This window comes from Megalops cyprinoides, chromosome 23 (genome assembly GCF_013368585.1).
Source record: "Megalops cyprinoides isolate fMegCyp1 chromosome 23, fMegCyp1.pri, whole genome shotgun sequence".
In the NCBI taxonomy this organism is placed as follows: Eukaryota; Metazoa; Chordata; class Actinopteri; order Elopiformes; family Megalopidae; genus Megalops; species Megalops cyprinoides.
Window position 1 is genome coordinate 10,418,371 of NC_050605.1, and position 23,237 is coordinate 10,441,607.

Below are 23,237 nucleotides of genomic sequence, written 5' to 3' on the forward strand. Positions count from 1 at the left end.
CCCTGGGTTTTATTTTCCCATAGACCCACAGTGCCATGTAATACAAGGTTTTTTTTTTTTTTCCTGTGCATTGTTCCCAGATTATTTCCGTTGGGAACCGAGCAGGCCTTATTGATGATGTCTTCAATCTTGCCAGGTGGGTTCACAGCAGCAGGATCTGAGGGTTTGTTTCATAGCTTGTTCCTGGCCTCAGGTAAATTGGCTATTGCTTATTTTCCATTTGTGTTCTACAGTCTTATTGAAGACATATTACAGTTTCATAACCCTGCAGTCGTCTCCTCCTGGGAACATTCAGAAGACTGCATGGTTTAGTACTGTGTCATATATTTACATGGACCTTTCTGTTTTCCCCTGTCTCTTTGGGCTAACCTGGATTGGCTACCCGGAATTAGCTTTTTCCTTAATGTCACAATATCAATGAGATGGCCACAGAAATCAACAGAAATTGTGTGTGAGACACAACAATATAGTGCTTTATTACATTTGTAACTAAACATCAAAGGATAAGGTATGGTATATGGCAATTAAATTAACCTTGGACCTAGGAGTTACGTGTCTGATTATTTTTAGAGTTCATTTTTTCATAAACTGGAATTTTAATCCATGACTTAAAGTATTTGTGTGGATTGCTAATCATCAATTGAGGTTTCTTCCATCAATTGAGAGAAATCCATGAGATTATGAACATTCATAATAAGAGCACAGAAGATATATAGGCTTCATGGTTTATATTGATACATTGATGGAAGTAAAGTACATATTTGAGTTCCATTATTGTTGTCTTACAATCACATCAGTGCATGAAATTAGATCAACCCCCTTCATTCTTGTAAGTAAATCAACTATTGCATCTGAATTAGTGAAAATCAGATAATATCTGAACATTTTTTCAGTCAGTACTCCAACATTGCAAATCCAAAGCTAACAGCAGTCAGGTGAAATAAAAGGTGAACAAGTTATATTTACTCACACTGTCAATTTACATCTAACCCCCAGAGCTTTAGAAAGTACAAAGCAAGTTTAGTACGTGTATCCGGAAAAAAACAAAAAAAAAAACAAAGCTGGCACTTAAGCTTTGTGCATTGCAGTGGCGACAAAGAAATCTCTCATGCACTGTAAATATCAAGCTAATTGCAAAGCAGTCGACAGGCTATTTCGATATGAATAAGGGTTCTTGCAGAAGCCGTAAGGTGAAAATCACTGCGGGTGATAAGTTGCCTCCAGGTCTAAAAATTTTTTTTTTTTTATGAGAGGAGAGATCACTTTAGATGGTGACAGCGTGTGTCAGAACACTTGTGAGTCTTTGTAGGCTTTATTAACGCGTCTGCTTCTATGCGTGTGGGGACTGGGAGATGAATGTGAGATAAATCTCGTTCGCACTTCCCCGGATGTGTCCCGCACAGTTTAAAAAAGTGGCAACTGTTGACGCGCTGATCACGACCTGATGCCTCGGTCAGGGCAGCACGTCTTCCCAGCAGTCACAGGGACTCGTGCAAAAGTAATGAAGTCACTCAAAGTCACTGTTAGCTACAAAGGGTGTGATTTTGACAGAATCGTGCGGTGGTTTTATACGTAATGAGCAGCTTCACCTCTTCAGAAGCTCAAAGTTTGTGCCCCAGGTAGGGGTCACCGCTGTTGCACCCTGACCTGCTTTTAAGAATCTTCAGCTGTGTATGATTATCAAGTTAATATGTATGATGCGGTCTGTTTAAGTTGCCCTGTAAGGGTGGGCCTATGATTTTCAAATCAATAATAATGTATGTAGTAATGCAACTACCATCCTTTGGAATAATGGCAAGACAGGATAGTTGTGTTCACACTCTTGTTTTTCTTCTGGCTGGGCTTGGAGTGGATTTTAAATCTTGAGAATCTTACAAAAGGTAAATTGCAGTCAATCAAGGTTATTCTTTCACTCAGATGTTACTGACAGCTTGTGTGATCTCGTCTTCACAGAGAATATTTGTTTCTGTGAAGTTAGACAGTCCATGCAATAACCAGAGGCAGCAGCTTCTGTAGATATCTGAAAGATATTTCAGAATGTATCCCAGGAACAGTGTTTCACTGGATGTACCTTACACGGCACATTTTTAGACCATGTTGTGGAATTTAGAAATTCCAATGTAAACATTTTTATTAACACACAGTACTATTGACGGATATGATGAATTCATATTAGTGTTTTTATTTTTAAATTTATTTTCTAGCTGTTAAATAAATTACAGCCCATTTATATATGTATATATATATATATATATATATATATATATATATATATATATATATATGTGTCTGTGTCTGTGTGTGTGTGTGTGTGTGTGTGTGTGTGTGTGTGTGTGTAAGTGAGCACACGCACAGACAATATATAGGAAAGTGTTTGACTGGCCATACCTGATATTCATCATTCATCATATACTGTATGTTTTTTTTTTCTTTTCCAGAACATCATTCTGTGTGCTCTGTACATTGAAAATATAATGCTATTTTGTGTTCCTCTCCACTGATCCTGTTGGCAGAGCGGTGCATTCTATCTACATTCTATCCTCATTCCTGCTGGCATGTTAAGCACTCCTTCCTTTCCACCCAGAGCGGGGTATCTGCCCCAAAGCATACCCATGGAGATCATCTGCTACCTGCCCCTGGAGAGGGAGTTTCTGCCCTGGCACGCTGCCAGCCGCTCCCTCTACCAGCTGGACAAGCTGCTGGACCGCACCGAAGAGTACAGCGTCTTTAGTGTAGGTGAATCCCAAACTGCAACAGCAGCCAGAGGGCAGAGGATGTTGATATCACTGATGCCAAAGCAGAGTATGCAGCTACTGATTGGGTTATAAGTGAGGAGTATGGCTTAAAACCAAACGGTTGCTCATTGATACCCCGCTAGGCGCACTGCTGTTGTACCCTTGGCAAGGTACTTAACTCACAATCACCTCAGTAAATATCCAGCTGTATAAATATATTAAATTGCATGTATGTATGTCACTTTGGATAAGAGTATCTGCTAAATGACAATTGTGAGAAATCCTTGTGTCTGAACAACCAGGTGCTGTAGGCTAATAGTGAGAAAAACACTGCAGGAAATGACTAATCACTAATAATTTGAGCAGACAAGCATGTAACTGCTAGTATTCACATCTATGTTTCAGAAAATGTGCTGGTTGATATTCCTGTGTGTTAGCATTAAACAGTGAGACACAGGAAGTGTATACACGTGACAAGCAATTGCAGCTAGCAGGATGAAAAAAATGTACCTTTCGCAAAATGCCTTAGGCTGCTTTAAACTCATTCATGTGTGGACAGCTACAAAAGGTCTCATTTCAGTCAGCCATTATGAAGCTGGGCTATTATGTGCATCATTTATGAACCAATTTGAGAGGCATTGCAATCACCACAGTACAGTCACCATTGCAACTTCTTATTCCAGTGTATTGTAAGTTACCATAAAATTATGCTTTACTTAATGCAGGTACATTTTCTTTATCACCTCCTTTCTTTAAGAGGGAAGTGTCTGTGTACTTAATTGAATAGGCTCATAATCGCTTATTGGATATTAGATATAGGAAAGTGAGTTTGCAATAACATGAGGGAAAAGTTCATTTAGAGAATTACAGTGTGGATGTTAGAGGCAGGCATTTAGTCTAATCTTGCCTCCACAAAACTAATCAAACCCAATCTTCATTGCAGCATTCCATGTATGTCAATTCTGATATTGGTTTCTCCAGTGTTATAGCTCAACCACCACTATGTATCATACATTTTGTCCAGCCCCAGGAAGGTTTTAACTGCAGTGAGGTCAGAGTGTTTAGGTGCCTTTCTAGCTGAAGCGTGTGCCAATGTTCCATCACTATTCAGCCCTCCTGATGAATGTGTGTCTTGCATGTTAACAGGACTATGTGCTGAGACAAGTGGCTTCCATGTATCACCGGCTAGGTTGGCCTGTGAGTCCCTCCAACAGCTCCATCATACAAGCAGCCTATCAGACTGAGTATGTTCCTTCATCCTGCATTCATGCTGTTCGGTTTAAATGAAGCTATTTCATATGGGTTTCCCTGTTTTAATGCTGCTGTGCCACATTGTCACAGTAATTGCCACAATTTATCAGTTGCCATATGTTTATTACAGTTTGCCATTTGTTCATGACAGGTTGTTGTTGTTTTTGTTTGTTAGGTTTTTTATTGGGTAACACTTCATATTAATTTGCTAAATGAATAAATGTAAATGATCATATACCACTGTAACAGTATTGTTCATATGAAGGAACAAGTGTGCACTAATACATTACTGCAGAACAGCAACACAGTAAATACTGATGAAGTATCTTGAAGTTTGTGTAATTTCACTATTGGTGCAGTTAACGCAAAATTTAGGCTACAGTTACAGTAATTGCAATATTATTACACTGGTTTAAGGTCATCTGAATGTATTGTATTGAGTATATGGAATATATTGTTTTTAACTGAGTGATTGATAGATTGGTCGGAGTCGCTGATTGATCAATCGATTTAGAATTTGAATTCCAATTCGAATCGGAGAGACAGGAAGAGTTGAGTAATGGTTCCCTCCCCTCTGACCCACCGCAGGGAGATGCAGAGAGAGGTGATCATGTTGGCCTGCAGCTTTGGGAACAAACACTGTCACCGACAGGCTGTGTCTCTCATCTCAGACTGGATATCCAGCAATAAGAACAGGTAAAGGCGTGCACTCACTGTGTCCACTCAGACCAGGACATGGGTCATCTAGTTTCATTTCTAACATTTAAGAGATGGTGGCTTTTAAAAGGTTTTTACTCTAATAACATGAAAAAAAATCTGAGCAAGGTGTGCCTCATTTGAACCATAGCTATGTTTAGAACAGCTTTACCCAGAAATCTATTCTGATCCTTGAGAGCCCCAATCCCATAGATTTTCCAGGAGAAACTGAACATAAATGTATTCAAATTAATGTTGGGAAGACTTTTAAAACTTCAGTGGTCTATAATCGGTAATAGCTTTACACAGAACCTGTGTCTCTGTCAGATTCATGTGTTCGGCACTGACATACACCTGTTCCTTTAATACTTGTGTTCTCATCTCTTAATTTCAGCCCATCTCTCTAGCATGGGACTGGAGGAATCTGCTTGATACATGATATTGTAAACTATACTTATAATATTAGTTCTGTGAAGTATAATATGTATATATTTTAGAATATTTTAAGGAATGTACACAGTTACACGGGTACATGAGTAGACAGTTACAGAGTGGACAGTGATGCTGGGTTCCCTTTAGATAGAAGATTTTCATTAAAAATATTTACATTTTACATTTACATTTACATGTAAATAAATAAATGTAAATGTAAATGTAAATGTCATTAAAAATATATATGTATCATGAACACAACAAGCCACTGAAAGATATACCCAGGGCATAGCTAGATTATTGTGTTAAATTATACCCGTGGCAACAATGTTATTTCAGTAAAACACATCTACTGAACTTCAGCATATTGTGTCTTTGTTTACTGGAAAGTATATGGGGCTGTGGGAGATTTGCCCAGTATCAGCTGTTAAAAAACTTTGTGGTCATCAGTTCCGGTCTATGATGTAGGTGTCTGGCCGACAATGCACTTCCCCCCTCCTCTTTAATCCTACAAACTGTTTTATAATGTAATGCTCAAGGATAAATCTTCAATAAACGTGTAATGTCCTCAGCCTCAATTTTGATGTTAAAGGCCTCTAATGTGTTGCAGGTGGCCTCGGGATTTAAAGTGCCTTAAAACCTGTCCAGAGGCATTTAGTGCTTCGTGTTTGTCTGCCTACATATTTCAACTGGACAGATAAAGAGGCATTTCGGATTGGTTATTGCAGAACATAATGCACATCGGCAGGTATGCTGACAGACAGTAAATATACAGATCTATGGTACAGTTTACTTTAAAGCTGACAATTTCCTCTGGACCATATCACTCTGGCGCAAACGATTCAAGGCATGCTTTAAATTTTACCATAAATTTGCCGTGAAAGTTTAACCAAGGTGTGGATGTCATCCTTCTACATTTAGATTCTTTATCTTAAGCAGTAAATGCTTTATCTCTTCTTCATCTAATAATGCTGAATATGGAGTCTGGCATTTGCTAAATGAATGAAATTAGATGAAAGTTTTTTGAGGGGCAGTATGGTGGAGCAATGGATAGAGATGTTACCTATCTAAGGGGCTTGGAAGAATCTGGCTCCTTCTGTGTGGTGGCCCTGTTTTCCTCATATCCACCTGAGCAGTGCTGAGTACTCTCCTCTGCTCTTGCAGTGCCCATGTGTGTACATGCATGTGTGTGTGTGTGTGTGTGTGTGTGTGTGTGTGTGTGTGTGTGTGTGTGTGTGTGTGTGTGCGTGTGTGTGTGTGTGTGTGTGTCAGTTGACTTTGCCTTGTCTAAGATGATATTGTGTTCCTAATGTGGTTCTATGAAGCATAACATTATAGCTGAAAATGAGTGGATGGATCATATCATAAAGTGTGGAAAAGTACGCTTTGCCTAAACATATTCAGAGTTAAGGTCAAATCACAACAACTTTTTGATCAAGCTTCCCCATCTGCTCTGAGACCAAAATATACTTGCTGCCCCTGTCTTTTTTGCTGGCCTGAGAGCTGCCTTAATGCGTGCTTTGTTGCAAATGTGTCTGTCTACTTACACACCATCCTTAATTTAAAGTTGGAAAAAAGAGTCATGGGTAGGGAGACTTTGCAGCACATGTAACATAACATATTTGTACACATTTCAATTTTATATATATTGGACAAAAATGAAGACATGAAAAATGATCTCAGCTAAAAATCTTTATTTTCATTAAAACAGTAGTGGGACATGACATTGTTCAGAGCTTTTGTTAACCTAAGTGCAGTAAAATCATTCCAATGATTAAATGCATCAATGCAGGTAATGGAACTTTCTATTTTATTCTGACAAATTACATTACTCTTAGGCCTTCAGAGTAAATAAATCAGAGCCTTAGATGTATATATAATCTACCACACTACACTTGGCATCCTAGGTAATTACTACCTTGTAAGAAATTACCTTGGACCTCCATGAGTCACTGCTCCACCAAACAGCAGTTTCAGAGGACTTACAAAGCATTGTGTAGCTGTAATAACTTCAATACCAATTTTACCAGTTATTTGATGAAATTGGACTTCCATGCAGTGTTCTCTGTGTTAGGCTAGAGTATTTGTTTGGTCAAACAGAAAGGAAGGGGGAAATGATATTGTGAAAGTATACTGGATTTGCTTGATAGCCTTATTGTATTAATACTTTGTCTTCAAAAGCATTATGCATCTGGAGAAAGTGAGGGATATTGCTGAATTTAGATGTAAGGATCTCTAGGGACTACTCCTTAGCCTAAATCAAATATCACCACTTCTGAGGGTCAAGACATATGGCACACACAAAATGAACCAGTTCTCAGGAGGGTTGATTAAGTGTTGCTCATTAGTTCCCTCACTTCTCCGAGTATGCAGTGTACATGCAGTATGCATGCCATCTCTAGCAGTGTGGAGTTCTTTATTTTCAGCCATTCACTTTTTTCATGTACTTGTACTGTTTTTTTTTATGCCTCTGTATTGGCTGTTAATTAATTTGCACTATGAAGATGAATCTTAAATAGCAGTTTAAAGGGTTAGATTAGGAACACGAGAGGGTGGGAACAGTAACGGCAATAAAGGTAAGGATTAAATTATCCTTCTGTACGAACAGGTAATGCAATGCAGAAGGAGGTTATTACCAAAGCTTTTTGAACATCTTATTGCAATCTTCCTTCCCGTTTTACTTTGTATTAAACATAGACAAATAAAAAATAATATATATTTTTTTAAAAAATCACTACTGATGCCCCTGCAGGATCCCCCCCAATGTGCGAGACATCGTCTACTGCACAGGTGTGTCTCTGATGGATGAGGACGTGTGGGAGTTCATCTGGATGAAATTTCACTCCACCTCTGCCATCTCGGAAAAGAAGGTGCTGCTGGAGGCCCTCACATGCAGCGACAACACCTTCCTGCTGAACCGGTGAGAGCAGCAGTGACTACAGGATGACGCTTATGACATGCCCTTGACACCTCACCCATTGCCTCTCTCTAATCACAATTTCATTCATAAAGGTTCGCAACCCTTGCAATAAGCTAATTTGTATAACAGACAATGAGGGGACTTTAACCACTGAATATCATATGGAGACGACAGTGATTTGGAGTTAGAATAATACTAGAATAATAAGAAAAATAATAATACTATGTAGTACTGCTGTAACTCATACAGAGATCTCTGCTTAGGTCTCTAATCTTGCTGCATTTGTGCAACATTATAATGACAAAACAGTTAGTAATCATATGAAGCAAATATGCAGTGTTTTTTTAATTGACAATAATAAAATGCTGGATTAAAGCCAAAGTGTCAAAACAGTCACAGCCTTAGTCATTTGATCAACACATTGAAGAAGGACTGCAGTTCCAATCTTTCAAACCGCAACGCAAACTCCAAGCTTGATATTGATCTTAAGAATACTCAAATAAAACTACAGGGATAGGAGCTGAAGTTGTGTTATTCTGAAAATAACTTCTCTATGAATGCATTTTAAAATGCATGAAGAAGGAAGGAAAGAGGCATTGATCTACAAGGTTGCTCTACGGTAACACCTTATTGGAAAACCCTTGCCTGAGCCTTCAGGATTAATTTCCGATGGTCTCAAAATCTCCAGCTCAGATGTTACCTCAGTTCAGCTGAGCTCGGTAAAGGAACCTTGTGGAACATATGTAAATTATTTTATTTCATGTTTTTAACCATTAAAGTTTTACATAACTTGGCACCCAGAAAAAGGGGTCTTTCCTGAATGCTACACAGAAAACACATCCAGAATTACAACAAATACAGCATGATAAACAGGTGGATGAAATAGTCCAATGACATGTTGGTACAATAGGAGAAGACATAATAACACACAGAATAGTAACAGCATGATATACCCAGGATTGCATTGGCACAAGACAGCACAACCATCCTGGGTCTTGACACAAATGGTCATGTAAGTCCTGCTGGAATTTAGTGTTGGGACAGTGGGGGTGATGGACTGTGAGCTTTAATGCCCCACAGTGGAGATCCTAGCCCCAGCTCATATTTATAGAAAGCTCCCCATGGTCCCAGTGGTGATAATAGGGCATGGATTTGGCTTGCTGTCCCAATCTGTATCATTTAATCAGTCACGCTCTCTAGACCCGACATCCAGAGAAATGACCATGGGTCCTGAGCATAAACCCCAGGCTCTGTCCTTTGGGCATAGCCGTCACATGCAATTTTCAAAGAGGGGAACGTTAGTGCAATGGATTTATTTGTTATGGTCCATGCCAGAATTGCTGAGCAAAGACAATGAAGCATAACCTACACTTGAACTTCCCTCCTGGTTTTTCAGCGAGCATGAATACCTCTCCATTTCAAATGACTGTTGACAATCTGCCAATAATATCCAATTTGCCATTATGCATAGCCTGCTCATGTAACACCCCTCACTCCACCCTGTACTAGAGAGAAACTGCAGGAAATAAAAATAAGGACATTGTGTATTATTAGAAGCACAAAGCACTTAACATCCAAGCAATGTGTTGATTGACACACATTTAATTTGCTATGGGGTGATATGTTGTCACATCCCAGTTATAAGGTCATTTCCTGTTTTGATGCACTGTGTTGAGGGTAACCTGGGTAACCATGTTGTTTTTTTGTTTTTTTTAACTCTTACTGAGTTGTTGATACAGACACTTGATTTACGGTGAGGTTAGTTTTCCTTCCGACAAATTATAACCGAATGTAAACTGCCCCCTGGCTTATTTTATTGACATGCTACTGTGTAATTTATAGCTTTTTGGATCAATGTCTCCTATGCTATTAATTCACTTGCAACACTACATTCATCCAAATGCCAGTAGTGATATGCCTGCTTATATACAGGCTGTAATGGGTTGATGCCTCACCTTAATGTATGTATTATTTTTAGATGACCGTGAAGGTAGTTCAAGGTGTGACATTTTTTTCTGTCATGTGCTCAGAGACACTTTCTATAAACCTTTAATATTAAAGGTTCATGAAAGGATAAATCAATGTTTCAGCATTATTATTGTATTGCATTCATTGACCCTTGGATTTTCAAGTGTATAGCTTTTTTGACAGCTTTGCCATATTAAGATTATTTATAGACACTTGACTGTGATTATCAAGAAAGCAAAGGATGTAGCTGAACTCAATTCTATGCCATTAATGTCTGTTTTGCCTCATCTACCACAAAGAATATTGTGTAATACAAACATTCCTATTCTGTCAGTAAATTTCTCCCTAGATGGTCCAGACGTTACCAAATGAAATCTTTAAAGGGTTACAAAAGGAGAATAGTTATACTATTATATATACATTTTATATAACACATGCATATTATACTATTACATACACATATTATACAAACATCAATATTTTACCCATTATAGAGGTGCCTGTGAATATGTGCACAAACACAGACACACACACACACACACACACACACAAACTTTCTCTTTTAGAAACCAAGAAGCCTAGGCCTGAGAGCCTGACAACTCAACTTTTTATTCCGTTTCATAGCATCATATTGTTAGCTACAGTCCGAGCACCTGTTCTCATATGCGTACAAAAGGCCAGCTAAACACGTTGCCTGTTTGTTTTCTTTTTTTGTCAAAAAATCTAAATCAGCCTCTTCGATAATTAAACATGCATGTTAAATGATAACTGACGGATAAGCACAACAGATCATTTTCCAAAATAAACTCTGGGTGCCCTGTTGGTTGTACCCCTCTCTTACAGTGCACACAAACACAGGTAGGAAGTAAAGCCCCAACTTACTTGACACACAAGGAACAAAAGATGACCATCTGTGCGAGAGTGATACATGCAGAATCTGTTGCCATGAAAACTGCATCATCTGCAATGTGGAAGAAATATCACAGCTGCCACTGCATGTGGCTTGAAAGATGTGCTTCTTTATTTGCTATTGATTTCTGTCTCCTCAGCACCATAGGAGAAGGGAAGTGCATTCTCTTTTGCGCATTTTGATTGATGCTCGCTGAGATCTGCGCAGCAGGATAAAATGCTGCCTGATGGACCACAGTCGGGGCTCTTGAGTGAGGTCATAGATGGGGGTAGCCTGGGTGGCCGGCCTCTAATCCTGTGGCCCTAGCGGCAAAGTTACTGCACAAACCAATCAACCCATGAGGGGTGATTGCAGTGCAGTTTACGGTTACCTTCTCCTTCTCCTTATCTGTGCTTGGGGTTATCACACCAGCAGATATTACTGTGGTTTGGGGCACTGTTTGCAGTCAGCAGTGTGAGGTCACACAGGAGTAAAGATGCGATTTCCTTTGGAAACGGGAAGCGCAGGCTCGCAAGCTGTTGAATAAAATGTTAAAATCAAAATGTTAAATGTGTAATTGTTCCACCATTAATTGTGACCATTAATTGGATTCAGTGTAATTGCTATGCATAATTTTTCCACAATACGTTCAAATATGACAATTAGCAGGCACAACTCTCAGCAACCATCAGCAAAAAGTGGGGGCCACCTTCTCAAACATGTGCTATCTTGACTAATTTGGATAAACAGACGAGACATTTTTAAAGTGCTGCGGAGTGAAGTTCGTTCAGGCAGAGGACTTGTTGATTTGTTGGTGCCGGTGAACACTTTTTTGATCTTCCAAGTGGTTATGCGTGGTGGTCTTAACATACCAAACTGGCAGTCAAATGCTTTATGCTTGCTGTTTGCAATTCCATTCCCCAGTCTCATCCCCCTGCTTTATGACTGCACCTGACAGGGACTGATAGCTATTTTGCTTCACATCCTTACCTTGCTGCCTGTCAGGCATGCTGGGTAGTAGAGTATTCCTTAACTAGGAGAGGGCCACCCCAGAGGCCAGTCAAACACAAAGATTAAATCTTATACCGTTACTACCAAGTTCATTAGAATGTACAGTTACGTTTTTTGTTTTCAGCCACGAAGAACTCCTGAAATTGAAACTACTTTTAGAGTCAGTGGTGGATTCTGTTAGACTCCCTGTGAAATTGTGATGGCAATACCCACTGGAGGGTGAATCAGCGAGAACAGAGTGTTCAAAAAGAGGAGACAAAAAGACAAACGTCATTGAGAACAAAAGCCTTTTTCTTTGCTCCTCTTGCAGCAGCAAGCGAATGTGTAATTACATTATGTCAAATCAAGACCATGGCAGAGCACTAACCTGCCGCGTAATTGCAAATCTGAACCTCAAGTCAAAATTACTTTCTTTAGTACTCAACACTTATTGCGTTATTGTAAAAGTTACATATGCAGGTGCTTTGATTTAATCCTACTTTTTTGTTTATATTCTCAGACTGTATCAGTCAAGTTTATCTGTAGTATATAGTGAGTAGGAATTTCAGATTGCACTTTCTTATTTTCTAATTTTACATTTAACTGGTGGTCTGTACCAATATGTCATATGCAAAAATAGGTCAAGGAATAATGTTGTATGTTTAATTTGCTACATATAAGGAGAACTCACTATACAGGTACGTGTTTCTTCTTCATCAGACTCCTGAATCTGTCTCTGAGTTCGGACCTGGTTCCGGATCAGGATGTGATTGATGTCATCATCCACGTGGGCCGGAATCCTCATGGGCGACACTTGGCCTGGAGGTACTTCAGGGAAAAGTGGGACATTTTAAATTCCAGGTACTTCTCTAATGCTTTTTTTAAACAATGAATAAATCTCCCCTTGCCCCAGACAGCCCAGAGAAATTGACTGTGTCTATACCATTAATCACTTGAATGATTGGTCTATAAACTGTGCATATTATACATGATATATATATATAGTGATATCTATACTATACAGATTTATTTTGTAACTATTACTTATGGCAGGCTCCCTTACATACAGTAGAATTGTCTAGCTCACATTTTGCTGCACCCTTCTTGTTACGAGTCCTGTTTCCTAACCAATACTTCTAATTAATATTATCAGAATTATTGATTGTCATTAAAATTGTTTGTTGTCCATCTAAATATATATATATATATACATATATCTCATTGTAAGAAAATGTTATATTTTTTTACAGATACGGAGAGGCTTTATTTATGAATTCCAAATTAATCAATGGAGTGACTGAGTTTCTAAATACAGAGTCGGAACTGAATGAGGTGAGTTTATTCTTACACACTGTTTCACTTCACATAAGGAAAATTCTTTGTCTACTTTAGACAAGCCTTCTAAGTTATAGATGTTTACAAAAAATAAATATGTAAATCAAAACAGCTGGAAACAATCAATTTAAACATTATTAGTGGATGTTAATGCCTTGCTTTGCAATAAGGATTGTTTCTCAATGGGGATTTTGTACAAGTGTCCACTGAGTGATGTGGGTGAGTGGAACATGGGTAGAGTCAATTGCACTGAGTACACTGGGGAAACCAACAATGGTGTAAGAACTCATGCGGTGCTTCCAGCATGTTTGTGACCTGAATGCATTGCTGCGATTTGCACAGCTGGGATTAGCACAGCATTGAATTCAGTGTGCAAGTGGAAAATGTGGATTGAGAAATTTGAATGCTGCCATGCTTGAAACAAAGTTAGTGCCTACTCTCCCCAGGTGTTGAATTGCTCCCGCAATAACCTCTCCTGTAATTGCTGCCAGCTTTGATAAACCTAATTAGGCATTTCCCTTGCATGCCTTAGCATCCCTCAACACAATGTTCTATGGTCTCATGTCAGAATTCCCAAAAATATACATGCATAAAGGTAAATTCCTAATTTTTGTTCTGGGTGAGAATACTTTTTTCAACTAATTGGCTGCTGGTCTTAAAGTTCAAAAATGGCACTTTTTATGGCTGCATAATGCATTTTATCTACTAACAAATATCATCTGTTAAGACCATGTTTCATTAATAATGCTAGCGTTGTCATGCAAATAACATTAGAATAGTAACTATTGCATGGAAAGCAATTTTTGCTGCTCCATTTGTATTTTGTTGAGAAATTATGTAAATGGCGAGCTAAATATCTCTGCAGTAAGACAGATTCTTAAGAATCTCAGTTTTGTATGTTAAATATTGTCAATGATGATTGATTAGTGTCCACTGTTAATGTTATTAAAAGGATGGTTGAAGTGAAGTCATTAAACTCATCAGTAGTCTTTCTGTACCCAACTGGATCCTAAAAAATCAGCAGCGGGACCTGTTTTTGGGAAATGTATAAACGTAAGAAAGCTTGAACATATGCATCCATTCATCGGATTGCTACCACAGATATAAATACAAATATAAATCATATACATTTCCCTTGACAATTTTGTGAAGTGGTCACTTTCTTCAGCTTAATGTCAGCACAATGGTGTCATAGAAGTAAAATGTTCTCAGGCTTAAATCTAAAGGTCTTTACAGTGTGATGGTCACTGATTTATTTATTGCAAAATACAAACCCGACACCCAAAATATTAGGAACATATAATTCATTCTGAATTTAAAAGAGCAAAAGCATCAGTTCAGATGACATCTCCTAAAGCCTTTTCCATTAACTAAACACATCCTTGCCTCAGAGAAATTGCAGAGTTGTTGTGAAGCTTTATATTCATATTGGCCTGTTCAGTGCTGAGAAAGAACCTTTCTTTGTGATCCCACTTGTGTCGATCCATTACATTATATTACATTATTGGCATTTAGCAGATACTCTTATCCAGAGTGACTTACATCGGTTACAATTTTTTACGTGTTACCCACTTATACAGCTGGATATTTACTGAGCAAATTCTGGGTTAGGTACCATGCCTAAGGGTACAACAGCAGTGCCCCAGCAGGGAATCAAACCAGCAACCTTTCGGTTATGAGTCCTGCTCCTTGCCACTTTGCTACTCTACAGCTCCCATACCAATCCATTCTCATATTGTACCTCAGGTAAAGTTGCAGCCCTATCCACACTCATCATCTCACTTTGTGTCTTCCCAAGCTGCGGGACTTTGTACAGAGCAACAGAGGGGTGGCAGGAGCAGCGCTGTCCCGTGCCCTGGAGATTGTGGAAGCCAACGTGAGGTGGCACGCCCTCTACCAGCAGCAGTTTTTCCGGTGGCTGCGGAAATCCCCCAACAGTTAATTCATAATAACTACGGAAATCTATGGCGCATCACCCCTTTGAAACTTTCACACTCCTGTCCAGAGGAGTCTCTGAAATTCTGAAGATAGCATTTGTGAGGACAGAGACATTTGGAACTATAAATGATGAACTGTTTATCTTTTTTCTTCAATATGAAGTCTGTCTGAAAACAATGTTAAATGTAAAAAAAGGACATGGAAAAGGGTTAAGCCTTTGTTAGCTGCTTATTAGCAGTTGACTTTGGTCCTGCTTACATGGGACAAACCATGGGACTCAGAGTATTGCATGGTGTTGATCATCTCATTTTTTTGTGTATTTTCTGTTTTTTGTGCATGGTCGTCCACTCCTTCACCAGTTATCCAGCATGTTGACTTTGGCTTTTCTCCAGTTCTGCCCCCCACCATCCATAGGGTTTCCTAGCAGGAAAGAGAGAGAAAGAGAGAGAGAGATGGAGAGAGAGAGAGACGGCAAGGAAATGAGATGAATGGAAGAATTCAGAATTATGGTCTGCAACTGTATTAAGCACAAATAACTGGTGTGACAATCAGAACTGTGTTTTCACTATTCACGAAGATGAAGTGAGGCTGTCTCCATTGGGGGAGAAACCTTAAAGCCCCTTGACAAGCCATACAGAAGCGTGTTGTGAAGGACAGTGTGGCTACCACAATTGTATGGTGCCTGCAGTCCAGATTGTGTTCAGTGTTGTGTGTAACATGTATGAAAATTGCCTATCACCTGCCACTGCTGTCCTCTAATGGAGTCACGCCGATGATGTTGGTAAAGCACAATGGTGGGGTAGAATGGAACCGTAGCGGGTGATTGATTTCTGTGTCCTTGCAGGCTGTAGCCAGAAGTCGTTTTGAACTGGAGAGGTTGCTGTAAGTACAAGCGAGGGCAAAGTGACTCTTTTTGACTGGGGAGTTTAATGTAATTGCAGGCAGCACAGATTTTATCTCCTGACCATGCTGGGCTATCTTTGGATATACTGTAGCTGTGTGAGAGACGTTTTAGTGTGGTTTATACTGTACGTGCATTGGTTTATATGTGTGTGTGGACTGGTTTTCATGGGGCGGCCTGTCAAGGACCAGTCAGGGTGGTGTAAGCCAATGAAATGTCAGAAATATCCCTTGTTTGGTTTAACATTGCTTGGTTAGGTATTTTAGTGATTCTCCCTTGACTGGGAACTGCTTCAAGTGCAAAACTCTAATAAGAATAAATTCTGACAATTTCAAATATATGCCATAGCAACACCAAAACAGTGCAAAATGGATTCTCCTATAAAACATTTTTGCAAGGGAGCTACCATCATGACATTTAAAGGGCACCTAGAGTATCTCTATACAAATGAAACCCAGGGAAAGAGTTTACCTGGCTACTTCGCATTTATAAGTCAGCCTAATGAGGGCCCATGGCCTGGTGTGTTCTTGGTCCAGCTACGTGTTTTGTTTGGGGATTCAATTTCATAGATTCACTTTCATAGACTTAATGATTTAGAATTAATTCCAACATCAAATTAGGTACACTAGTTAAATAATAACTGTAAGGCAACTACTTCATTCAGATAACAGCCATAGGTGCTCCTTTACAGTACTTTGCAAAAAATGAAGACAGTCTTTATTAATATTCATAAAGCAACCTGACTGCTTTTATATCATTGACTAACCCTACACTATGGTAAGATTTCAGGATAACAATTCCTTCCCATCCCATTTCAAATTGTGTTGACATAATGGCGTTCTTTTTTCTAAATGAGATACAATATCTTTTTTTTTTTAAGCAGAGCATCTATGGAATTTTAACTTGTATAATAAATTCTTTTGTACAGCGATGCATCACTGTCTGACTCCTTGACTCCTGAGTGGCTGCGTGTTTGTTGAAGAAGTGCAAGCGTAGAGATTACATTTCCATTTTGTCTCGATCAGCCAGTTTTTATTAATGTCTGCAGAAAACAAAGAAAGTGCACCAAAATAAGTTCTGTCCATTAAGTTGCTGACACAAGCCATTCCTCAGTATCCACTGGCTTCATTTTCTTTCTGCAATGTCAAAAGTTTTATGGTGACAACTTAAGTTCTTCCAAACTTGTTTTTTTGGTATGATAAATTGGCACACAGATGAAGATGGTTTAGGGATAGTTAAGAAGACTCTGTATGGTTGTCTAAGGAAACCACCTGGGCACCAGGACCAGGTCATCCTCCACCCAGAAAGTATCATATCACAGAACACTAAAGGTGGCATGGTAAAGGGATGGAGGAATTCTGCAACCAGATTGTAATTTAAAAATGTGTAATCATTAATTTATAGTATAGTAAGTGTTATTTTTACATTTTGATCATTTTGAGATGATTGAGATATAAACGATATATGTTGGCCTGCGTTATCACAATTTCTTTCCCCTTATTCATTTAGCTGCATAACTGTTACAATCCTGTGCAGTAGTACCAGTACACAGGGTACCATGGCATTTCAAGAATAAGTCCTTTTTGCATTAAAAAAAAAACAAGAGGAAGAGAACACAAGAGAGGGGGAGGGAGGTAAAGAAATTAAGATGCATATAAATTAAGCTTTGCCATTTCTCTTTTCAACGCAGATCATTGAAATTGTTGACCATATTAACTTTTCGGGTTATTGCAGAACAAGGTTCTGAATTAAGAAAAAAAAATGACTTTGTATCTTTTGCTATTACTCTGATGTCATTTGTTATTTCAAGCAGAAAACAGCACCAAGAACATCCTTTTAGCATAAATTTCGAAACACTATCTTCATGCATTAAATATTGTATGAAAAAGCGATTTTAAAAATCCTTAACCTTTGCTCACACACTGTCAACTCCAAAATGGCTGCCATTCATCACACTTAGACATTATGGCCTCTGTGCATTGCCCTGTAATGTGCTTTCTCCTTAGGAGTGAATAACACATTTAGGCTGTTCTTACATTTTAAATAAATACAGCTCATATTTAACAAAATATTGTCTGTTGCGTATCATAATGTTGTGTAAAATATTGCTTAACACTCTTTAAAAAGTCCTCATTGATAGAATGGATTTACATTATGCTTAAAACCTGTGGGCCATTGATTTCTGTTTTAATGTGTGGTTAAACAACACATTAAGCGGTCCCTCCAGGAACCTTCTCAAAGAATGAAGTAAGAAAGTAAGAAAATAACAAATATTGCACACATTATGTTTATTGGCTCTTGTATTATAAATCCTAAATAGAAATTACATGTTTGAGTTTGACCATATTGTGCTATTTCCATTGTGTTTTGGCTATTGAAAGTGACACTGCCAAGTCGTAATGACATCTAATTTTGAGAATGGAAGTCATTTAATATCATTAATGTCTTTATACCATATGTTTATATATGTTATATAAATAGAAACTGAGTATATGAGCATATATATATATATATATATATATATATATATATATATATATATATATATATATATATAATATGAGTAGTTCATTAAAGCTGTCTGTTAACACTGAGCGGTTTGTCAAAGGGGTAGGACCTCCATTTCCATTTTCCACTTCCTGTTATTTGTCTGGACATGGTTTTGTGTCTTTGTCCTGAAAATTAATCCCGGTAAACACTAATGTTTATTTCCAGTGTTTATTTCTAATTGTCATCTGTCAATAGTGGAAAAAATGGATCAGTTCCAGTTATTCAGTTCCTAGCAAACATATTTACAACACATTCCTCGACACGGTGTTTTAAAATTACGCTGGAACATGGAAAAATAAATTTTGTTCTGGGGGAGCCCTTGTGTTACTGGGACCACTGTGACTGTGTCTGCTGTCCACAGAAATGCAACATTCTGCCTCGGAACCCCTGCAGTTACCATTAAATAGAGAAGGCATTAGCCTTGGAGGTGAACTGAGGCTGTCTGCCCTAAGGTAAGTGAGAGCTGAACACAGAAGGGGGTGAGGTGCTGAGCAAAATTCAAGTCAGGGCAACAGAGAGCTGTCTCAGCTCAAAGGCCTCTAGCCCTTCAACAGATGTTATATCTGAGAGCAGCATGGCGCCGGACTCCGTTTGAGCAGGCTTTAGGGATCTGACCCTTGGGTCATGCTGTCCTTTGGAGAGTAACGGGCAGAAGCTGGGAAGGTTTAGTGCAGGTAAGTGCCAGAGAGAGGAGAGAGATATCGATCCATAAGTCCATATGTGTTTTCCTATCCTCACCTGCTCCATTTCAAGCCCTTTAGCTGACACATGGGGTCATGGGGGGACAAACGCCCATTTTAACATGTAAGACCATTGATGCAGAACCTGAAAGGCTGTAAAAGAGGATACCCTTGTATAGCTTTGCAGATGCATATGACCACAGGCCAGGTCTGACGGAGGCATATTTTTTGCTTTCACCTGTAATTTTCTGTGTATGTTGTTAAGCTGAAATTGAAATTGAATTGAAATTGAAATTGAACTTTTAACCTGTTGCCACATCAGACTCTCAGTAAATTGAGAGTTGTCTGACAGAAGCTAGCTTTACAATTAAACCATTTCACTGCTCAACTCTTTTGCCTTGTGCTTAACCTTTCCATCCTAAAAGTATGTAGTAGAGTATACACTTTTTGTTCTCTGTATGGAATTACTAGAATGACAGTCCAATTTGAATAAAAGCTTGAATATAGGCATGTGTTTCCTATTTCTAGAAAAATATTGAACAAATACCAAAAAGTATAACGAACCTCAGTAAGTTCTTATATAGATAAATTATATCTAACTGTAAGTCCAAGTTGATTACTCAAAATATCTTTACAAAATCAATACCGTTCAAGCACAGTATGCAAATCACAGCCTCAACAGTCAGGCTGTATCCACATTCCAGTCGAAAGGGGTGCGATAAAAAATACCATCATCTTCCGTTATTCTGAAAACCAGCTCACGTGCTTCAACAGAAATTAATAGCATACAAACTGAGATTTAGCACATCGCCCACTGCTAAGTGCTGCTAATTCCTCAAAGCAGGTGTCAAAGTTTAAAAATGTGTTTTTAGGGCCAAGTGAATCAAGGCTGCTTTTTAACACATGAAATGAAGGCTCAAGTTGCTACCTCTTTGTTTTCAGGTGGTTGTGTGAATAGAATAGAAGGGCAACATGCCTGTTGGTAAGTGACACTCTCCATTGCCTGTAAAACTGTAAAAAGGTGCGAATAGATTTGAACTGATATGATGCAGTGTGTGTTACGAGAAAGATTAGAAATTCTGCAAAACTTTAAGATTCTTTTAATCAAACTGATTACTCACTGTTCTTGCCAAGTTGGACTGAAAGGCAAAAGGAAGACGTGATTCTGCTTTAAAATGGCTAACACTTAAGAAAATGAATTTGCTTCAAAGGGAATCAATGACCTAAAATTAAGTGGGCATCGATCTAGGTGTTTATATCATTGCTTGAAGAAAGTATATTTACATTTTGAAGTTAATTGCATGTACATTGCTCTGATGCATTTTCCAGTCTCTAGTCTAATTTTCATTACCATTCCCCAGACTGGTACAAAAAGCTATTTAAAAAGTAACTGAAAATGAACACATATTTTAAGTTGCTGCAAAATGATTACCACTTTTATTTGCCTGGTACCAATCAAAGATGACTTAAATCTACTGATACAATCACTATTAAAAATAAACCTTTCAAATATCCACATAGCAAAAGAATTAACGATTCATTTTGCAGAAATTGGTAAGTTAATGACTTTTTTTTTAAATCAAATGGAAAAAAATGAAGCTCACAAATGAGCCTTTTATTTCTAGTTTGCTTCATTTCTAGTGATTTCAAAATATGTTGTATGTCAATAAGTTGAAACTCCTCGTGTATTTCATAGTGCAGGAGAATTTTTTTCAAAGCAACTTCATTCAGTTTGGACAGTCTAACTGGGAATGCCTGGAAAATGTGTTACTGCTTAGAATTCCTGAAATACATAGTCTGCACTGTCTGCTTGACCAAAACATCTGAGCTGACTGAAGTCTTTTAAGAATAAAAAAATGCTTCAAATGGAATGTGCAGTGAAATGTCAACGTTGAGGAATTGCCTACTCACTTACCTGGGACCTCTCTGAGGTGCAGAAGTGGCAACACTCCGGAGAGGAGAAACCTTTGTGCACAGTGATAAGCTGCACCCTCCAATTGCTACTGTCCCAGTCTGAATGTGGAGCTGGCCAATGAGACTGTACATTACAAAAGTTTAACCTGTAACTTTCATGTCCTCACTGCCAGTGTCAACAGCAGCGGCAGCGAGCTGCTTCCCTTTACACCCTGAAAGCCCTGTCTAAAATGTGGGATAATGATGTTTCCACCCCCTGGAAGCCATGGGTACTTCACCAGCAGTAGGGCAGGCTCATTACTGCTGAATTGAGAAGTTGCCTTTGTGACTGTCAGACGCATGGTGTGCGTTGCTTTGCATCTCCCCCCGCCTCCGCCTCATCCTGGCGCCTCTGAACAATACAGTGACAAAGCCATCCCAGGATCACAGGACACGGCCAGATATAGCTTCCGGCTGGGAGCTATGTTATTGAAGCGCTATATGTTCAACATGATCTGCAGCTGATCCCAGGGGTTGCGGTCCTGGGTCAACCTACAAGATCTCTGGTGGAGGCACGACGGCCAATGGTGTAGCACTTGACAGGCCTGTTGATACATTGTCTGAGGCCAAACATGTCACAGCAGGCATAGACATGAGAACCATGACAACATTCCCATTACCAACATCAGAGTTTTTACAACTCTTCTGAACTAGAAAGTGGTGCTAGCTTCAACAGATTTTACTTGACAGATCTACTCAACAGATTTTGGCCTGAGCCAGCAATCTTTGGTAATAGCGTCATGGTCCTTCACTCCTGAGACGTTACTGGCGCCAGCGGTCTGGAAACTGGCACTGACATAGCCCCTAAAATCAGTGAAGCACTGAATGGTGCTGTGGCTTTGAGGTGAATGCTGCTTTGGTGAGAATCCTCTTCATGTCCCATTCAAGTTTAACAATCATAATACCTGGGAACTACCTCCCTGCCTTTCTCTATTTTGCCTTTTCTGCCTTTTCTGGCAACACTGTCAGTGTTATATAAAATAATGATAATAATAAAAATAATAACAGGGATGATAATGATGATAATAACAGTACTAACAGTAAGGCATTCCAGTAAGTTTATAACCAGATTTTTTTTTACAGTTTTGTTCGACAAAAAATGAATCATCTGTTTGAATGATACAATGAAATCTGACATGTAATTCTTCCCATTTTATATATGGTAGAGATTTAATGGCTGTTTGAATACTTAGTTAGAGAATGGATTTTAATTTCATTTTAAATGTCTCACTGAAGTTGAAGAGAATTTGCAATATTTCTGGACAAAGATTAAACAAGGATTTGTTGGACTTTGATTTTGACTTCATTTATGTTGTGTGTTATCTATAATGCAATGGAAACCAAATATTTAGAGATGTTTTCAAAGCAACAAAATGCTCCCAAAAATAAAGCAGAATGTTCTGGTAAAATTCTGATGGAAATTTGCTTCATTACTATGGTGTTATGGACTTACTTGGCAATGAAGTGTGATATTTCTAAAAAGCAACTTGAACAGACCTTTTTAATGGTTTCACTTCACTAATTGCATGAATATATAAAGTATAGATTCTACCATTGTATCTGTTACTGTAAATTGCCTGAAACAACTATCTAGCATTGAAGCTAATGTAAGTCAGAATGGAGATAGCCTTTCTCCTCTCAACCACTGAGCTAGGATCAGATATCCCCAACCCTAATCTCATTGTGCTGGAGTAAGAAGGCCATGTTTTCACCAATCTGATAAATCTCTGCATGTAACCAGTTTATTGGAAAGGTGAACTTAAATGTTTATTAGTCCATACAACAGTTCTATATTACATCAAGGTTAAAAATGAGTGTGTGTGTGTGTGTGTGTGTGTGTGTGTGTGTGTGTGTGTGTGTGAGAGAGAGAGAGAGAGAGAGAGAGAGAGAAAAGAGTACTCTGGAAAAGTTGCTGTTTCATTTCATAGCAGCCTTAATCTCATTGGAATGATGATTCAAAAGAAAGGCCTGAAATAAAATATGTTGCAATTTATGTTAT

The 23,237-nt window shown here is 38.6% G+C and overlaps 1 protein-coding gene across 1 annotated transcript in view; it reads left to right on the plus strand.

Moving 5' to 3' along the window:
* Positions 1 to 16,934, plus strand: part of LOC118770202 (thyrotropin-releasing hormone-degrading ectoenzyme-like) — a 101,014-nt gene extending 84,080 nt beyond the window's left edge. Inside the window, exons 12-19 of the mRNA XM_036517733.1 lie at positions 81 to 136; positions 2,585 to 2,732; positions 3,882 to 3,979; positions 4,575 to 4,682; positions 7,867 to 8,034; positions 12,602 to 12,742; positions 13,132 to 13,213; positions 15,015 to 16,934. Coding sequence (XP_036373626.1) covers positions 81 to 136; positions 2,585 to 2,732; positions 3,882 to 3,979; positions 4,575 to 4,682; positions 7,867 to 8,034; positions 12,602 to 12,742; positions 13,132 to 13,213; positions 15,015 to 15,158 — 945 coding nt within the window. The 3' untranslated portion in view covers positions 15,159 to 16,934. The remainder of the gene's footprint in view (positions 1 to 80; positions 137 to 2,584; positions 2,733 to 3,881; positions 3,980 to 4,574; positions 4,683 to 7,866; positions 8,035 to 12,601; positions 12,743 to 13,131; positions 13,214 to 15,014) is intronic.
* The last annotated feature ends 6,303 nt before the right edge of the window (positions 16,935 to 23,237 follow it).